The 17,718-nt window shown below is 39.9% G+C and overlaps 2 protein-coding genes across 9 annotated transcripts in view; one reads left to right on the top strand and one right to left on the bottom strand.

Annotated features, from left to right (window-relative positions):
* Positions 1-1,347: 1,347 nt before the first annotated feature.
* On the top strand, positions 1,348-14,971 carry LOC110976645 (uncharacterized). Of its 4 annotated transcripts, none has more exons than XM_087140639.1 (10): positions 1,348-1,826; positions 2,066-2,134; positions 2,870-3,029; positions 4,537-4,656; positions 6,778-6,936; positions 8,593-8,745; positions 9,741-9,863; positions 10,183-10,331; positions 11,213-11,298; positions 11,638-14,971. In XM_087140639.1, exons 3-10 carry the CDS (start codon positions 2,996-2,998, stop codon positions 12,431-12,433), a joined length of 1,620 nt encoding a protein of 539 aa, XP_086996765.1. In that variant the 5' UTR covers positions 1,348-1,826; positions 2,066-2,134; positions 2,870-2,995; the 3' UTR covers positions 12,434-14,971. The 4 variants fall into 4 exon arrangements, with proteins under 4 accessions (XP_086996765.1, XP_086996766.1, XP_022085794.1 ...); XM_087140640.1 differs by having other exon boundaries at positions 2,066-2,139; XM_022230102.2 differs by lacking the exon at positions 2,066-2,134 and having other exon boundaries at positions 1,349-1,826.
* LOC110976599 (rabphilin-3A-like) overlaps positions 13,028-17,718 on the bottom strand; it is a 48,876-nt gene continuing 44,185 nt past the window's right edge. For 4 of the 5 annotated variants that reach the window (XM_022230020.2, XM_087140638.1, XM_022230023.2 and 1 more), the window contains one exon: positions 13,028-17,303. In XM_022230020.2, coding sequence (XP_022085712.1) covers positions 17,173-17,303 — 131 coding nt within the window. In that variant the 3' untranslated portion in view covers positions 13,028-17,172. The remainder of the gene's footprint in view (positions 17,304-17,718) is intronic. The other variant, XR_015426295.1, reaches the window with a different exon arrangement.

Raw genomic sequence — 17,718 nt, 5'->3', positions numbered from 1 at the left:
ACTTCTGAGCTCCAAGCACACGAACTACGCATAGTCTTACCACCTATTAAATTCTATCGCGAATGTCTTTCCCAATTCCATTAGCTTGAGTCATTAGATATATTATCCTTGCAGACTCCTGCCTTTACATATTGTAAATCTTGGGTAAATCATCGAAATAACACAGGAGCACCGTCTACGGATCAGCGCACGACCGAAACTGATGTTTATCCATTATTAAGCGAGCACGAGTAATACAGCCTTCCCCTCCTCAATTGTCAAAGTAATCCTTGCCTCGTTATTCCCTTTAAAAAGGGTCGGTGAGAAAAATCGAACGAAAAGTTAACATCTCATACCCCTGGCAACCAGCGACGTCTCCAGAGAGGGCGCTATAATACAAGTACGGTCAAGTCGGAAGCGACTTAATACTAGCCCGTGAAACCTGGTGCGCTACTTTTTTTCAGTAGCTGGGGGACCAATGATTCATGAAGAGGGGACAATGCAATACACCATTTGAGACATTTCAAAAACGGAATCCATTACGTCGCTTCGATAGCTTAGTTGGTAGTGATTTGAACTACAGATCCATAGTTCTTGGTTCGAATCCGACCCATTTGTGCTATTCATTTTCCAATTTTATCATTGTGTTTGGGATTTCCTTTTTCAATTGATGCAAAAACAGAGTCCAAGCATGAACCCTCTAAGAGTCTTGAGAAAAATAGCAGACCAGGTTTCACGGGTTAGTATCTAGTCACTTCCGGTCAAGTCAGGCCGAAGTCGCTGCAGAAGTCACTCAAGTGCTTGCTAGTTAAAACCCCTATGAGCACTCTGAAACCTAAACAGTGTCTCCTGCAAGTGCCGAATTAACGATTCATTTTGGCCTGCGCTGTTTTTCAAAACGGGCGTTTTTTGTTTTTGTTTTGCGTTGTTTGGTTTTAGGTGAAATTTATCGTTGACTTCATCATTGATGGATGCTTTTCAGAAAACTAAATTTGGTATATGTTGCGCTTATCTTGTTTTCTTATCAGAGAAGGGGTATATTCGTGAATCACACCAGCTACATACATCAATTGCTAGTGAATGCAAAATCGATGTAGGCCTCGAAGTTGTATACTCTTCACTATTGCAAGTACAGCCAAGGGACCAACAAAAAAGGACCATGCATGCCAAAAGTAGGCCTGTAGGGCCTATTAATGCCGCCACCCAAACGTTCCTTTTAGTCGACAATGTGCAGAGCAAGGTACAACGGTGCTAAGACAGGACTGAATGTGAAATTTTAAGTTAACATTCCTTGTTGCTGCTTTTGTTGTCAATGTCCCCAATGTTTTTGGCTGCCGTCGAAGATTATTATTAGAGATTTTTTCGCAAATAATTGGACAATCTGTCTTTCAGAAAAGTCAAACGAACAAGCCGAAAACTAACAATGGGAAAAATTAATGCCGGTTACCATGGCAACGTTCCTCCCCCTCTTGCGTATCTGCTGATTATGAACGTAATTCTGTCGCACAAATGTAAATAAAAAGGCAACCTTTACCGCTAAGGTTACTCATTCACCTGAATATTTCCAGACCTTTCACTGTTGAGTGGAGGTTATCTAACAGAAAGGCTCTCATTGTGTTGTTGACCTTGTTGACACGGCGGAGCCGAGAACCGTAGCCGCATAAAACCCTGACTACCAGGAAAGGTTAACACAGGTTTCATTCAAGTGTGGTTAGCCACGTGGTTGCATCTACGCTCGTTGAAGTTGCTGATTCCCTGATTCGAACCATTTTAACTGCCAGACAGACTGGGTGAGTTGATCAGTGTGTGAACCTCGTGTCTCTTCAAGCTTCTCGCACGTGGCTGAGGTAAGTGTTCTCGTGTTCTGTGCCCTCCCGGCAATTTGAGACCCGTGTGTGCGTAAAAATAGGCCTTGGCTCGTCCATGGAGTCGGGCATGGTTGTGACAGCCTGACAGGGAATTCATTGTTACATACATGTACATGTAATATGTGTCTAGTCGGTCAAATCTTCTGACATAAGTCTTCTTTGTCCTGTCTGAAGAACAAAAAAAGAAACGTCTTTTGTGTGTCGCTGTTGCTTGGTAGGTGTTGCAGTTGACATTGGTGGTTCAGTTCAGCTCGACTTCCGTGGCTTCTCATGCAAGAATCCGATCTGTAAGGTTGTCATGCATGTAAATGTATATGCCCGTGCAATATTTCTTCCTCTGTTCATGTAAATAAAAATCTCTGCAATTAGTGTTTCTCTCCAAGTTGTTTATAAATATTTAGATAAGATTAACGGATGTGAATGTAAGGGGCATAATGTTGAATCACCGTCTAATTTTAGAATTAGAGCGTTCAGTGTACAAGTTGTTCGGTGCGGTCTTCTTGTAGAAAGAATCTTCTCAGTGTTCAATCATGAGTGAATATTGTAAAATCTACATCAAGAGGTGTGACTTAATGTGCTACATCCTCGATCGGTCACTTGGAAATTGGAATTCTTATCTCATAAGAGTTTTCCATTTGTCCCATCGTGGTTATTGAATGATGACGTAAGACAGGCCCATCTTCACTCTTTTCTCACAACTCTGTGTGCTGAATATGACATCAAAAACTGTTATACAGCCCAACTTGTTCAATCTCCTATCTCCATCATAATCTTCCACTATATATATTTGTTGTTCCCCTCCCAAGGACAAAATTTTCCAGAATCTGGTCATTTCAAATGAAAACAGTTTAGGAAACTTCAGTACATGCACCAAAAAAAGTGCCATTCAATTAAGTCACCCACATAGACCTTGGATTGCAGTCCAAGCCTTGGTAACAGTGTCAATTTACAGCAGGCCCTTGGAGATGTTGAGTGGCAGCAAATGTACACTGGTAATGACCTTTGACTCTGGTTTCTTGTAGTATGCAGTTCCCAGTTCGCCCTAACACCTGTCTCTTTGTGTGAGCCTTTGTGTGTGGGCAGTCATCAACATCCAGCCTGAGAGCTAAGTGTAAGCATAGAGCAAGGGCAAGAGGGTACATGACAACATGGGATTCAAGACAGTAATCGGCATTGTTTTTGGTGAGAACTTCCCTCATAAACTGATAAATATGTAGTTAAAAGCTTGAGAAATATCAAACTCTGGTTTTTTAAATGTTCAGCATGTCTGAGTGGGTATGTAATGCCTTTCAAGGCTGCTATTTCACCTGTTGATAACCTCATTAATCTCTTGTGTAAGCCACTGGCCTTGTAAAGTGGTATTGTATGTACATGTAGTTCATCTGTTTTTCCCAATCTTGTTGTTGGTTGCTTTCCTGGGTCCTTACAGAACTCATGAGATTCTTGATAAATTATTCAATTACCTTCAGTGTGTCAAGAAGGAAAAAAAAATCAGGGAATGAGACGTTAATCATTTAGCCTCAGTGTTCTGCCTGACTCAGTGTTTCTTTCACTGTGGTTACTTTCATCTTCAAAATGTTGTCTTTTTTTACATCAGAAAAGCAGGAACTTGTTCACTGAATGCAGTTAAAGATGACTAACTCATGATTCAGTGCGGCGTGACCAAAACTACCAGACAGCTGCATTCAACTCATGATGATTAACTTTGGAGCAAATTAAATTAGGATTTTCTGGAAAATAACCAATGGCTGTTTACAGAACACAGATTCTTATAAGTTATATTGTAATGGAGAGACTACCAGTCAGTGTATGTAGCTTATCAATTATTTCATATCATTTGGAATCAATAAAACATCTCCTGGAAGGCTTTTGTATCAGATGCACCTGTTCTCTTAGTGCTAGATGTCATGATAAGTGGCCTCAAGGAACGACATGTACTTGACTTTTACCCTGTTTTGATAATTGCAGCTCAGAAAAAAACAGCAGTATTCTATGGCCTCACATTGAATGTATAGAAAAGGGCCCAAAAGCAACCACAATGAGACTAAGAAAAGATTTTGAAATCCCCCCCCCCAAACAAATGTTGGCAATACACTGATGGCTTATTCCATTGATAATTTCTCTGACTTTGCCGTAAGGTGCATTATAATTACTGGTACTAGCAGAAAGATAAACATAAGACAGGAAACAGTATTTACCCTTGATATAAATTAAATTCCCCTTGTTTCAAATACCTGCAAGTATCCATCATGTCTTTGTTATATTCTGTAATGTTCTTCATCTATCTTTTGTTTCTCTATAGTCTCGTCAGTTTGATTATCAAACTTTGATAAGAGCTTTTCAATTCAATTCAAATCAACATTTATTTATGTATTGACACCGTTGATGAAGGAGTTACATATGTGGTAATGACACGCTATACAAAGATAAGTTAGACAAAACAGTATTTTACATGGAAATTTAAGCTTTGAGATTCTGTTTGTTTGAAAGCTAATTTTTTTTTAAATTTTATGCCATTACTTTATGCATAAATTATGCTAGGAAAATGTTATCATGATTAAGCCTTAAAAGTGTAAGGCCTTTGTTGCAAATGTTGTTGAACTACAAAGATGCATATATTTATTTTGCACTACTCAACTAAGTGTCAGAGGTCATTCAGTCGTATATTTTCCCTTTTGCTTGCTTGTAGTTGCAGTCATTGTAACTGTGCTGGTAGGCATTCCAAAATCTCCTAGAACAATTCCACCTGCTAACCCTGATGATCCTGAACGTCTCAGAGAGGGTGTTGTCAAGAAAGTTCTCATTATTGGTAAGCACTTACAACAACAATCTCACAGTATTGCCTAGCTCAGAACTTTTGATAAGCACAGGAAATATTTGCTCAGCAAAAATAGTTTACCAGCCAACAAGTTGTGGTATATGAGTTGGTCTGTGACGAATCTTCTGCTGTCTTGCACTCATGGCATATTTTGTTGAGCAAGATTTTCTCCTGAGCAGCTTCATCAACTTGAGTCCTGGGTCTAATTTCATTGCTCTACTCATGGTTAGCAAAAAATTTCCACCTATAGCACTGTACTTAATAGACAGTTTGGTTTGCATAGGCCTATTTCACATAAGCAAGTAAGTTTGGGTTGTTCACTTGTGTAAATCCCACACCTAAGGATTTTGTGCTTTGCTTAGCGTGTAACTTTTGTGCTAGAGCTGTAAGCAGAATTTGATTGCAAGTGTAAAAATCCATACTTGAGACAGTGGTGAAATGGGGTCCTGTTGGGGCGGTTCGTCACCATTGGCCCCACCCATGCCACGCCCATGCCATTATTATTCCTAGTCGGTTACAGGGGTTCTTTCAGTGAGAGGCATTTAAGAGATTTAACAAAGACTAGTTTTACATTTGGAAGAAGTGTTTGATTCAAACTACGCCAAACCTGCCATACTCCAACAGCAGGTTTTGTGAGGTTTTGGCAGGTTTGGTACCGTACATGATGAACTTGTTAAATTTTGTGAGACTTGGGATGAAAGGCCCAGGGAGATGGTGTTGGATTCTGTGTGAGTTGGGACACACACAGGTCACTGTGTGCAGTGTCTGGCTTGCTGTACCAATTGTTGGACTATGCTTGATTTTGTCAGGTTTGGTACTGTTCAGTGCAAGTCATCCTATACTGCATAGACCCATCCATACCATATCACTCAAACTCCAACGACCTCATTCTGTTGGAGTTTATCAGGTTTGGTACAGTCACCTGCATGTACAAGTACATAGACAAGTACATGAACCTGTTGGATTTTGTGAGGTTCAGTATGCTTTCTAGTGCTTGGGGATTAGGGTTAAGGAAATCTTTGATTTGATTCAAATTGACTGGCTGAAGAACTTGGTACATTTGTAGCCTCCAATCTATCGAAAACGATTCGTAAAGGGGAAGAACTATCCTATTTTTTTGGGCTAAAGTCATTTTGTTGACTTATCTGTGTAATTACAGTGACACAACTGCAATTACCCAGAATTTGTCCGTTTTACTGAGGAGACTAGCAATTTCGTTACCTGAATGCCAAATATATTGTGCACCTCAAAGTCGTTGAGATTTTTTTCAGATCATAATTTTCACAAAACGCTTCAACTGTCTGTTTTACTTTTTTACTATACAGACAAGTGCTACTGTTGCAGCTTAGTGTTCAGAAGTGAAACCTTTCCAACAAACACAGACAGGTTTCTCTGATTGGCTACGAATTAGTATGGAGCATAGTGTACTTCAGTCACTCTGTCACTTTTAAAATCCAAATATCATGACAGTATTTTACTTTGTAAGATAACATTTTTTTCTTCATTGTCGTATTGTAGTAAACCTGGATATTTTCCAAAAAGAAGTCGTGTATTAACTCTTCTGCTGCACATGCCAGCTTAAAAATGAATTTTTATAATTTATCATGATGCAAATCAGTCCCACAAGGTGTAAGTCCTTTAATTCATATCTGAATGGGCTCTCCTTTTTCCCACAAACTTTAAAATTAAAAAAACCAGTGCCTGTTTTCATTTAGCAACCTGCAGATAAAGACACTCCAGGAAATCTCCCTAAAGTGTCAGGTGGTTGTGGCATGTTTGGTAAGAATTACAGGGAATAGGAAAGAAAAAAGAAGTTTTCTGGTTCAGAAATGGAGAGTCAATGTTTCTGTTCCATTTTCCGTGCCTTCTATCTGCTTAGACAGACAGACAGACAGACAGACAGACAGACAGACAGACAGACAGACAGACAGACAGACAGACAGACAGACAGAGGTTTTAACCAGGGTCATGTACGCATATGGTGCATGCACAAAGACTGTACATTCAGACAGGAATTGGTCACACTGGCTCAGCACTTCCCACACCATTTGTGCTTATCAGTTAGTTTTCATTTTTTATTGCTAAACTGAGTGCTTATTTTTCAAATGATAGGTGGGGGCCTTGCTGGAATGTCTGCAGCTTTGGACCTGGCAGAGCGCGGGTACCAGGTGACGTTGCATGAAGCGGATAGTGCCTTGGGTGGGGTCTACCTACAATCCAAGCCAGTACAGAAACTTGGTCAGACGTTCATCGTTGACAGAGGAATGCAAGGTTAATGTCTTCAATTTCCTTGTTTTCAAATCCTTTGTAGTAGATCGTTTAGCATTTTGCTTGATGGATGACCTCCTTTTAACCACAACAGTAACAGCAAAAGTGTTGGAGGAGCCTTCCCAGCAGCTTCCACTGTTAGGGGAAGAAAAAAAAAATCATGTTTCTCATCCCCGCCCTCTTCCTTTTTGGAGGCTGCCTGGATTTTTTCTAATTTTTTATTTTTGAAAAAAATAAAAGCAAAATAACACAGAAAAAGTCCACAAATTCATCAGAAAATAAATTCTCGCGAAATAAGTGAGTCTAGGTTTTCAGGATAGACTCTGGCAGTCACTTTGTACACCACATAAATCGAGGCGCCATCGCAAAACACGTCTTTGTGAGAGTCTAGAGCAGGGCAAATTCACCGAAATCTGTCTGCAGATACTGTGACTGGTGTGGGACTCAAGTGCTTTTCAAGACAAATGGGTTAGGCTTGGTTTTCGGTTCCAATCAGACCCTAGCATGCAGTTTGAAATGCTGCATCAAACGGCTGGAATCAGCAAAGCCGACGACTAAGCCTAATTCACTCGTTTCGAAAATGCCCTGAGCTCAGGGCCGAGCACGTGTTTAAAGAATTCACCCACGCGGCCGTAATCTGGTTCCCAATCCCATTTTCATTGATGCATTGGGACGTAGAAAAGCGCGGCTGATGTTTTCTGTCACTCGTGCTCATCATAAGCCTGAATCTTGTTTTGTTTGGTTTCATCAAAGCGCAAGTCAACAAACCTTTGTCAAACGATGATGGATACATTGTATGTCACAAGTCCAAAAGGTAGTCTTTGTTGTAGAAAAAAATATAGACTTGCAAAAGTAAACCTACTAAATGTAAAGAAAAAAAAAACGCCTCAAATATTTTTAATCGATCTTCGTATGTTTATGGAAAAACACAGACACATTTTTATTTATAGCTTAGTGTGTACTCTTGTAGGTTTTGAGAGTTGACATTTGGTGCTTGATTTTATCTGTAAAATTACTCATCAAAAATAAATTTTGAATTTTGGAAGTTAAAGCAAATGCATCTAAACTGTTCATTGTAGACCAGTACAACAATAAATGACACTGTAAATATGTTCAGTTCTTTTGTCCAACTTGTCTTTCATTTTAACATGTCTTTGAACAGTGGAAACAGTAATGGTTGCAGGAAATTTTAAAATGGTGGCCGTCTTGAAAAAAATTAAAAGAAAAGCCCCCTTCCTCCGTTTTTTCAGAAATCCAGACAAGAAACATGTTTTTATTTTACTTCGCCTTATCTTTTCTCAAGATAAAATACTCTGGCCTGGATCCCCTCCTCTTCAGTCTTTCTGTCTTTCCCTTTTCTCTCTATTAAATTGTTACCACAAACCTTTCAACCAGTCAGGCATGCAAGGTTTCCTCGGATCAGCCAATTTTCTCGTTTTTCACTCCACACTCATGCCATTGAAATATGAAAAACACTGCACAAAGTCTGGTGAAGATTGAAATTTCCTCGTTTTTTTTGTCAAAGTCCAAGTTGCATGCCTGACCAGTTTAAACAGCTCGAAGGCTGGCCTGTGCAAACAAGTTACCCTGGTTTGTTCAGACAGACGTTGGCTTCAATTTTTTCAAGTAACTGTTTCATTATATGTAATTCTCATTCAGCCTGGTTCCACAATTTCCACAATGCCTGGGACATGATCCGCCGACTCGGAGTTGAAGACAACTTCCGACGGTGGGAGGCCCATGATGTGGTCTACAGGAACTACAAGCCTGAGCGAATGTACAGTCATGGGATATTCCCACTCAATCTTGCTGGTAGGTCAGCTTTTTCTCCAAACTCAAAGAGCTGCCAACGGCATGTTGACTTTGTCAGCAGCCTTTGTATGTCAGCTCTTGGCAAGCTTTTGCATAATTTTACTCTATTTTTTACTTTTAAAGGTACTTCTGCCATGAGCAAATATGTCTTGCAGCTTGGCCCAGGAATAATAAGTTTCCTAGAGTTCCCTCTAATTGACCACATTACCAACCTATAACGTCGTTATTATTGACACGGTTCCTTGTTTTTTTCAATGGAGATCCAAAGTACATGTACACTAGCATCCTGTGTCGAGGAGGGGAATGCTGCATTTTCCAGTTGTTTGGAAGCTCTACGGGACACTGGGAATGCCTTGGGGATCATGTCCACTAGACTCTTTGCCACTGATCTGTACAATTCTGAAGAGTGTTGGTGGAGGGAACATCAAGGGAAGAAAGTGATATTTCCAGGCTCCTGCTGGCATCCCACGAAACCTGTTAAAATTGAATTTCAGTGGCTTTGTTGGAAAGAATCTAATTGTACAAAAAGGGCCTTGTTTTAATGACTGCAGGTCCACAGGACCAAGCAATTACAACTTCACACTTGCCTTGGTGATGGTTTTGTTCATGTGGGGAATATGGGACATTTGCAGCACCACTGCCCTTGCTAAGATCCCTTTTAGTCGAAGACCACGGACCTGCACAGTCTGCAGCTCTCTCCACTACTTGAATTCTGGGAGTTGGGATGATACAGTGGGCAAGAGGACAGACACCGTTTTGGTGGTTGATTAAAATCTAAAAGTAAATCAAAAAGTTTGTGGGCCTGACATTTCAATTCTAGCAGAATCTTTCCCAAGGACATCGTGTCAAGGAAACAGTATTCTGACAAGAATGTAAGGAATCAACCAAGCATCGATTATAGCAGGATAAAAGGAGATGGTTGAGTGACTAGAGAGTTCATGAATTCATTAATTTCCAGTAATGCTGACTTTGATGTCTGCCTCTCTATCTTCCAGGCATGATCTTCCGTAGCCCCAACCTCAACCTCCTGGAGATCCTGCTCTGGCTGCGCTGCGCCTGGGATTTCATCAACTACAACCACGACACCAACTTCAAGAGATGGGACTCTATCTCCTTCGGTAGGCTTCCCTGTCCTTTATACCTGCCATGTTGTCCACCCCCTACATCAATCAGTCCCCGCCCTTGATAGAAACATTTACCCAACTTCAACACTCAACATAATGCTGTGTGTTGATGTTGACGTGTTTGGTGAATTTGAACCAGGACATTGCCTGCCATCCCTCAGCGCACCTACACCCGTCCCCCTCCGTCAGGAATGTGCGTTGGCACGATATGCAAACGAGATAGAGCCTGCTATAGGCAGATTTTACGTGAATGGAGTAGAGCACTTGTAACTGATTTTAAGTCCACATTGCCTCCACGTGCAATGCCATGTAGATGAGTACATGGACATGTTTGACATCCACCGAGGTTTCTATGACATCGTCCTGGAGCCAGGCATGAAAGCAAGCTACCAGGACAAGTCCACATTCAGCGCTGCCGAGATGTTCCTGTTCTCTCACATGTTCTACGTCAGCAACCCTCAGGTATTGACTCATCCAGCATCTTGGTATTCAACCATTTGGTTTCAGAAATGGTTGATGTCTTTTACTCTAAACTCCATTTTTGTCACTGCCTCTAAGTGGTTTGTTTCTATTTGTGCTCATTCTGTCAAGATTTGTCAAAAGCAGGCTTGAATTCAGACTGGAGGTCTTTTGTTGGTCTTGTGAGGTAAAATGGTGTTAACCACTTGCTGCCCGGGGATCCGTTTTCGAGCACGTAGGCTTTATACACGGAGCTGGGGAACCCGAAATGGGACAAAGGGAACTGGGCCTTGTAACAAAAGACCGTACTCAGAACAAAAGACCAGGCTGCCGGGCAATACCAACGTTTTTACACTCTCAATAGTAGAGATAATCCAGCCTTGTTTTGCAACATTATATCATGGTTTGGGGCATTTAGAGCAAGCGGATTACCACCGGGGACAAAAGCGCTCCACCACCGCAGCGATGAGCCTCACAGCACTGCTGCACGCTAATCTGGCCCCTATTGAAAAAAGGTCAGCAGCGCACTGTGCCAGGTTCGTGAACAAAAGAAAGTTATATAACACCGCACAATCGGGGCTCTTTTTACAAGGCTGCAAGCCTGGCTGAAATACTTGGGCGTCTGTAGATTTTGTCTGTCAGACCAGGCCAGAGTGGCCACCAGACAGTAATTCGTGTGGGTGTAAACGTCCATTAATTGAAAGGATGAATATTTGAAGAATTTTGACAACTGAAAATCTTGGAAAACTCCTGATTATGTGCACTGTTTTTTTCAAACCACTCGGCAGCAAGTGGTTAAAAAGCCTCAAATACAACGCTGATTTTTGTATCAAGCCAAGGACCAACGATTAGTTTTCAAATTGAAATGAAGTTTTTTTTTTCAGGCTGATTACCGAGACATTGCTAAGATGAACCAAGCAACAGCTATCATCAACCCATGGGCTGACAAGCTACGATCTCTGGGTGTCAAGTATGATTTTCTTTTTAAATCTATAATATAAAAAAAAGTTTCCAATACGGAACAAAGAAACTGATTTGTTTAAATTCTTTTTGTATTAAAGAATGGTAATGATTTCAAGTAGACATGTTCTATTTTTTTCACCAATAGAATATTTTTCTGCTCAAGACAGTGTATTTTAAAAATCCCAGTGTTTATTTTTACCTCGCTGCAATAGCCTAGTAAAAGTCAAAATTACTCCCCAATAATCTTTATATCGCATTTTAAATAATCAGTTCTAAATTTGACTCTAAATTTAACCCGGATTCTCAAAGAATTTCACAGATTCTTTTGCTTTTGCTTTTTTTTCAGGATTGAAATGGAATCAGCTGTTGAAAGTCTCATATTTGATAAAAAGGGCAAAATTGTTACAGACTCCAAACACCCATCGGAACATTATGATCATGTCATCTTAGCAGCAGGCCTCAACAGCACTAAAACAATCCTCAGGAATTCTCTCAAGCTCCTTGATGATTCTAAGGACAAATCCACCCACAACCGTCTGAGCAAGGTCCTTGAAAAACACCTCATGAAGTTGCCCCTGGCACCGCCCTTTAAGGTCCTGACGGTGTGGTTCGATAAACGCCTTGAGAGCAAATACAACCCAGACATCGTTCAGACCCCGAGCTTTCCACCAATTACTATCATCACTCAGTATCACAAGATCAGGGAGGATTATGCCCAGTGGGCCAATCAGAGCGGAGGATCTGTCCTGGCATTCCTAATGTTCGCCTGGGAACACGGGGAGGTGGCGGACGACAAGTTGTGGAACTTCATAGCCCCAACCGTGAGGGAGATCTTTCCGGAAATCTTCCAGAGGGGGTTCAAAGTTCTTGCGTATCATGTCGACGGTTCGGCAACCTACCCATCTTACGAGAAGGGATTGGCAAAATATCGGCCGACTGTAACCTTCCCAAAAGAGTGTGGCTTTCCAAATCTTCTCTTTGCAGGTAATTGGCTCCATGCCAACTACCCTACAGCACTAATAGAGCGGCCCATAGCAACCGGGCGGGAAGCCGCCAATCAGATTCTTTTATCTGACCACGTGAGGCAGTCCTCCCTAATTGTGACAGACTCCCATGGCCCGGGATTTTTTCAATACATGTAGCAGAATTCATGTAAGTGAATTTAATTTTGAACAATTTTTACGCCTGTAGATATTCTAATGAAGTAATGTATACCGTAGAGGTTTTGGACATTTTTGCAAGTAAGTGTTTTCCTTTTATGTTGTGGATATTTTCCAGATTTCCTCAATAGCACAGAAACTTTTTGGAGGTGTGAAAGGAAATTACAAACTCCTTTTAGTGTGAAGTTGTTTTGAAACCAATGTGGTTAGTTGATCTTGCCAAAATTTGACTAGTTTAGCCTACAAGTGTTTTTAAGTGTTCACTAACGTCAGTCTCTCATTCGTATTACACGTATTTCCATAAAACTAAGTATTGTGAAATTTCTCCTGCCTTAAGGGAAAATAAAGCATAGAACATTAAACAGGTGTGAGTGGCCAGTAAAAATCAAAGCTGAAAATAGCTAGCAAAAAGCTGAAATGTTGAAGGTTCCTGTACTTTTTTTGTTCAAACCAGGTGTACAAAAAAACTGAAATTCAGGGTCAACATCTAAACAAATAAGAAGCTTGAATCAGCTAAAAAAAAGCGGACTTCTCACACCCTTGATTAAATAAATAAGCATGAACTACATGACGAGATACATTGAGCAGAAATTCTTATCCTGACATGTTGAAACGCTGCACCTTTATACAATCACAGGGAGAAATACAATTCCCTACATGTTCACTAGGCATAACAACCACTAATAACTTATTCTTGTGCCAAATATTAATACAAACATGCAAGTTTTGACGCAAATTTGACCCGACAATAACTTGAGCAATGAGCCATTCTTAGACTGGGTCAAATGTAATCACTTTTGAATGCACACAATGTACCTATTCTAAACCCTTTCTTCGTTTACAAAAAAAAAAACCTACTGTCGGTCTAGAATGTCAGTCATTCAGCGTAAGTGCTTATCCTGCTCACTTTTTATGCAAATTACATATTATATATGCACATAATTACACCCACACAATACTGGAAAGGCCACCTTGTTGATTGTCTCTTCAAACACTACCAACTTCCACTTTTGGAACACAACAGCAAGTGAAAGGACGTCACATTGATATTGAAAGAGAAATTGTCCATGCCCTCTGGTTTGATGTAAGGACTGGAATATAACACAGGTCTAAAATCAAGCAGATTCTTCCAGGAATTTTTCAAAACGGAGTTCCCAAACAAGGAAAACTACACTTTCTTCAACTGCCGTACACCGAGACATTTACAGTTAAAACTTTTGCACATCTTTTGCACTACTTGGTCTCCTGAACAACCACCTTTTCTCACAGTATTATATCTCCCCCTTGACATTGAATCATCCATGCATTACATGGTGGAATATACAGCTATTGCATTACAAAAATATTTCAACTTGAGCATAAAGCTTATGAGTTATTTATACAGGATTTAAATATTCTATGTACTTTGTAATTACATCGCGACAAGTTGGTTTCGGAGTTACAGGGGTGGACTCGCATGCCTACGTTTTTCCTCTCTGCATTAATTTGGTAACGAGTCTTGTAATAACAGCAACGACCATATCCTCAAACTAGGAGGGGCCATCTTTTTTAGAGGGGGAATTCCCCAATTAAAATGGTATATAAAGGTGGAGCATAATTGTTTGATTCAGAAATCTGGTAGGCAATTATTTGATAAAATACTGTGAAAACAGCACTATTTTACAATTTTACACTTGATTCAACACCATCTAGTTGCGGTGGAATGTGTTGGTGGTAAAGCAACAATTTTTATGAGGTGGTTTCTGATACAGAGAATTATGTATTTTCACACTTCATTAAATAGCACTGCATGGCATTTCTGCCTGCCAGTAAACGGCCATTAGTTTTCTGAACTACAACCTTTTTATATCCTGCATGATCACATACACAGAAACCTGTGTGATACTTCTTGGTCAAATCAATGAAAGGTCACTGGCATATTGTCAGTAAGCTAAACAGGAGGGCACATTTTTGCACTATCCACTTCAATATAACACCAACCGGTGCGGGAAAATTAGCATCAGGTGGATTACAAATATATTTAAATACATTAGACTTCTGCCCTTTCTCTATTTGTCACTAAATAATCATTACTCAAGTCAGTTTTCTTAATTAAATAACATTCATCATGCAGAAAGAGAAAAGTCGCAGTGTTTGTTACCCTAATTGTATAAAAAGCTACTTCAACACATGAAAGCCCCCTCCTCTTGCTATGAAACTAACAATTCCTGAACAACCTCAAAAACCAGAAAACAAGGGACAATTCTAACAATCTAAGGTTAAGGCTGTGCCGCTAAAAGTGCACAGTGCCCTCTACAGTCAAGAACTGGGTTAATCCTCGCAAGTCATAAATACATGAAATGCAAACTACATTAACTGCTTTGGTTTACCCGATTTCGCTCCGAACCCTTCTATTTATACAAGACGTATCCGCACTGTGTCATTCACAGTGCGATACGTCACAAGACAGGGAAAAAACTTTCTTAAAATTGGCAAGGACTGATTTTTCACACGAGAATGTGTAAGTAAAAATGCAAAAACTGTGACAGACCGATTGGCTCATTGTGAGCACACCACAATAAATGTTTGCAATTGTGACTTTGTAATGAACTATGCCAACTTTTTTCACTTTTCCTTTTCTCTCCATTGCAATATAAATGGGTGATCTATGTAGTACAAAGGCAGATATATTGTTAGCATTTGAGTGTCCGCTAAAGTATTACCTCTACAATTGATTACTTCAATGTACATGTTTAAGTATTCTGACGAGCTCCCAGTCTTTGTAGCCATGTACCTCCGACCTAAAGGAAGTTTTGAAAAACTCTGATCCAAGTATGGATCACATAACAAGTTGATACTTGGTAAGTTTTTAATATGATGTGAAAATGAGGCAGTCTCCCGATAACAGAGCGTACTGTCTGCAATGTTGAGTCCACTGGTTCTCTTCAGCGTATCATTCACAAAAGAGATCTGCTTGGTAATGATGCAAAATATTCATCTCCTTGCTGCATCCAACATGCAGACTTCAAAAGTCATATTTACACTTGTTTTGGTAAAGTGTCGGGAGCTGCCTCTTCAATCAATCAATAAACCAATCAATCACCAATTAATAAATCAAATGGATTACTAAATTGTAGTTGCTGCTCTTTGAGTATTGCTACCAGTAAACGGTGAATACAATCAATCAATAAAACAAATATTACACTTGATTTTTCTTGGAATAAATTTGAATATCTTTGATTTCTGTCTTCAAAATAAATTATGTAATCAGTTATTTGTTATAAAAGATTTTCTGTACTAGTGATATATATATATTAGCCAACAATAAAATTAGATTTCTTGGTTTCTTGATTTCTGCATCTTACATAGATGAATATTTGTATAATTTCTGGAAATATAAATCTACAATCTGACAGATAAATATATATTCATATATTTGACTACTTTGCTAGTATAACATACATGTACATAGGACACGGATAACATTTACTACAAGGATATTTAATCACATGATTTTAGCCACAAAGTCACGGCAGTAAGATATTCTTCAATCTTCATATAGAGAATTTTTATTATTTACAACTTTCCTTAATGAATTAGCATTGCTTATATCAATTAAAAAAGACAAGAGCAAGAATAAAACCTCTGCAAGAATAGATGTGATACCCACAGTTTTCTCACGAAAGAGGAATTGCACATCTCCTAGTTCTTCAACTACTTCACAACAGCTGCTGGATACCCTAAAAAAAAATCTATATTGCAACAGGAAGTCTGTGCTTTATGGAAATGATGCAATAAATGCAGTTGTTAATATTCACCTGGAATATTCACATTGGTCATGCCAATACATTTTGGTGGACTGGTTTGGATGGTCTATTCAACGTCACTGTGGACATCACTGCTTCACATCACAATGCCGGACGCAAGACCAGCCACAAGGCCGGACACAAGACTTTCTGTCGGTCCCACTCCAGAACCATAATGAAAAAGGAATATAATGTTTTTATGGAAGTTCATAGCTTGTGACTTGAATTCTGACTGGATGTCTTGTGATGGTCTTGTGTTGATCTTGTGATGGTCTTGTGTTGATCTTGTGATGGTCTTGTGTTGATCTTGCGATGGTCTTGTGTTAATCTTGTGATGGTCTTGTGATAATCTTGTGGTGGTCATGTGATGGTCTTGTGATGGTCTTGTGATGGTCTTGTGGTGGTCTTGTGATGGTCTTGTGGTGGTCATGTGATGGTCTTGTGGTGGTCTTGTGATGGTCTTGTGGTGGTCATGTGATGGTCTTGTGGTGGTCTTGTGATGGTCTTATAAGGGTTTCAGCTGATCCTGGGTGTGATTTGGTTATTGGCTAGAATTATTTCATGTATGTTTGGATATTAGAAAATTAACAGCAAAATGTGAGAGTTGCAAGTCTTTTGTGTGAGCTGTTAAAACTTGTTGTAACCGTTCTACAACATTTTGTCAAATCAAACCAGCCACTAGGAAACTGCTCGTCAGAAAGTGTACCACATCGGCACATTTTTAAGCAACAAGCTTTGTCCTTTTGTAACTGATTCATGAAGCTGCAGGCTCTTTGAATGTACAATTTAAACTTAAAATTGTGTCCATGAAAGCTGTTCAGATTGGTATTTAAACCTTGCCTCCATTACAAATAAAGATCTTGAATTTGAAACTTCACAAACCAAGAACCGTTACGCTAGAACCTCCACACATGCCTACTACTGGCCACTCTGTCTTCAGTCATCCCCGGCGAAGATTTCATCCGACAGTGTATGCCAGCGCTCAAACCTCCTGTCTGTGTGCTTGAGTGTCTCAAACCAATGCCGCAGACGTTCCCCTTTGGCGTTGATGCCTAGCTGAATACCCCCTGGAATGGGAAGGGCGAAAAGCAATCAGCGAGAGGATTGCAATACATGGCTCCTAAATGCAAGACGAAAACTACAAAGTGTGTCATTCTGAAATGTTCTACGCCATTCAGGCTCCCAAGAATAACTGAGACGTACAGTACACAAAATACCTGCCCACGATGAACAGACTGAGAGCACTCAGCGAAAGAATGGCCCTTAAACTGGCCATTCAATTTGGGTGATTCACAAAACGGTGCAACCCATAGAGGTTGCCGCTGAGAAGCCATTTTTCAAGTTTACAGTCAACAAAAGCACGGCCACTGTGCCACCATTTGCACTTGAGTGTATGTCAGTAGACAACTTGGGGAAATTATTGATAGATTGGGCCATTCCTTGCAAGAGAAAGAAAAAAGGATTTATTAGAAATGTTACCTT

The sequence above is a fragment of the Acanthaster planci genome, linkage group LG09 (assembly GCF_054643075.1).
Source record: "Acanthaster planci isolate LZ-2023a linkage group LG09, COTS_SCS, whole genome shotgun sequence".
Taxonomy (NCBI): domain Eukaryota; kingdom Metazoa; phylum Echinodermata; class Asteroidea; order Valvatida; family Acanthasteridae; genus Acanthaster; species Acanthaster planci.
Note: the sequence above shows the minus strand (reverse complement) of the source record. Positions and strands in the feature narration are given on the sequence as shown.

Bases quoted from the DNA above. Each gene is read 5' to 3' on its own strand.
- LOC110976645 (XM_087140639.1), top strand. From the start codon at position 2,996: ATGGGATTCAAGACAGTAATCGGCATTGTTTTTG. The intron at 3,030-4,536 runs GTGAGAACTTCC...GCTTGCTTGTAG, and splicing joins AGTAATCGGCATTGTTTTTG to TTGCAGTCATTGTAACTGTG. The intron at 6,937-8,592 runs GTTAATGTCTTC...ATTCTCATTCAG, and splicing joins CGTTGACAGAGGAATGCAAG to CCTGGTTCCACAATTTCCAC.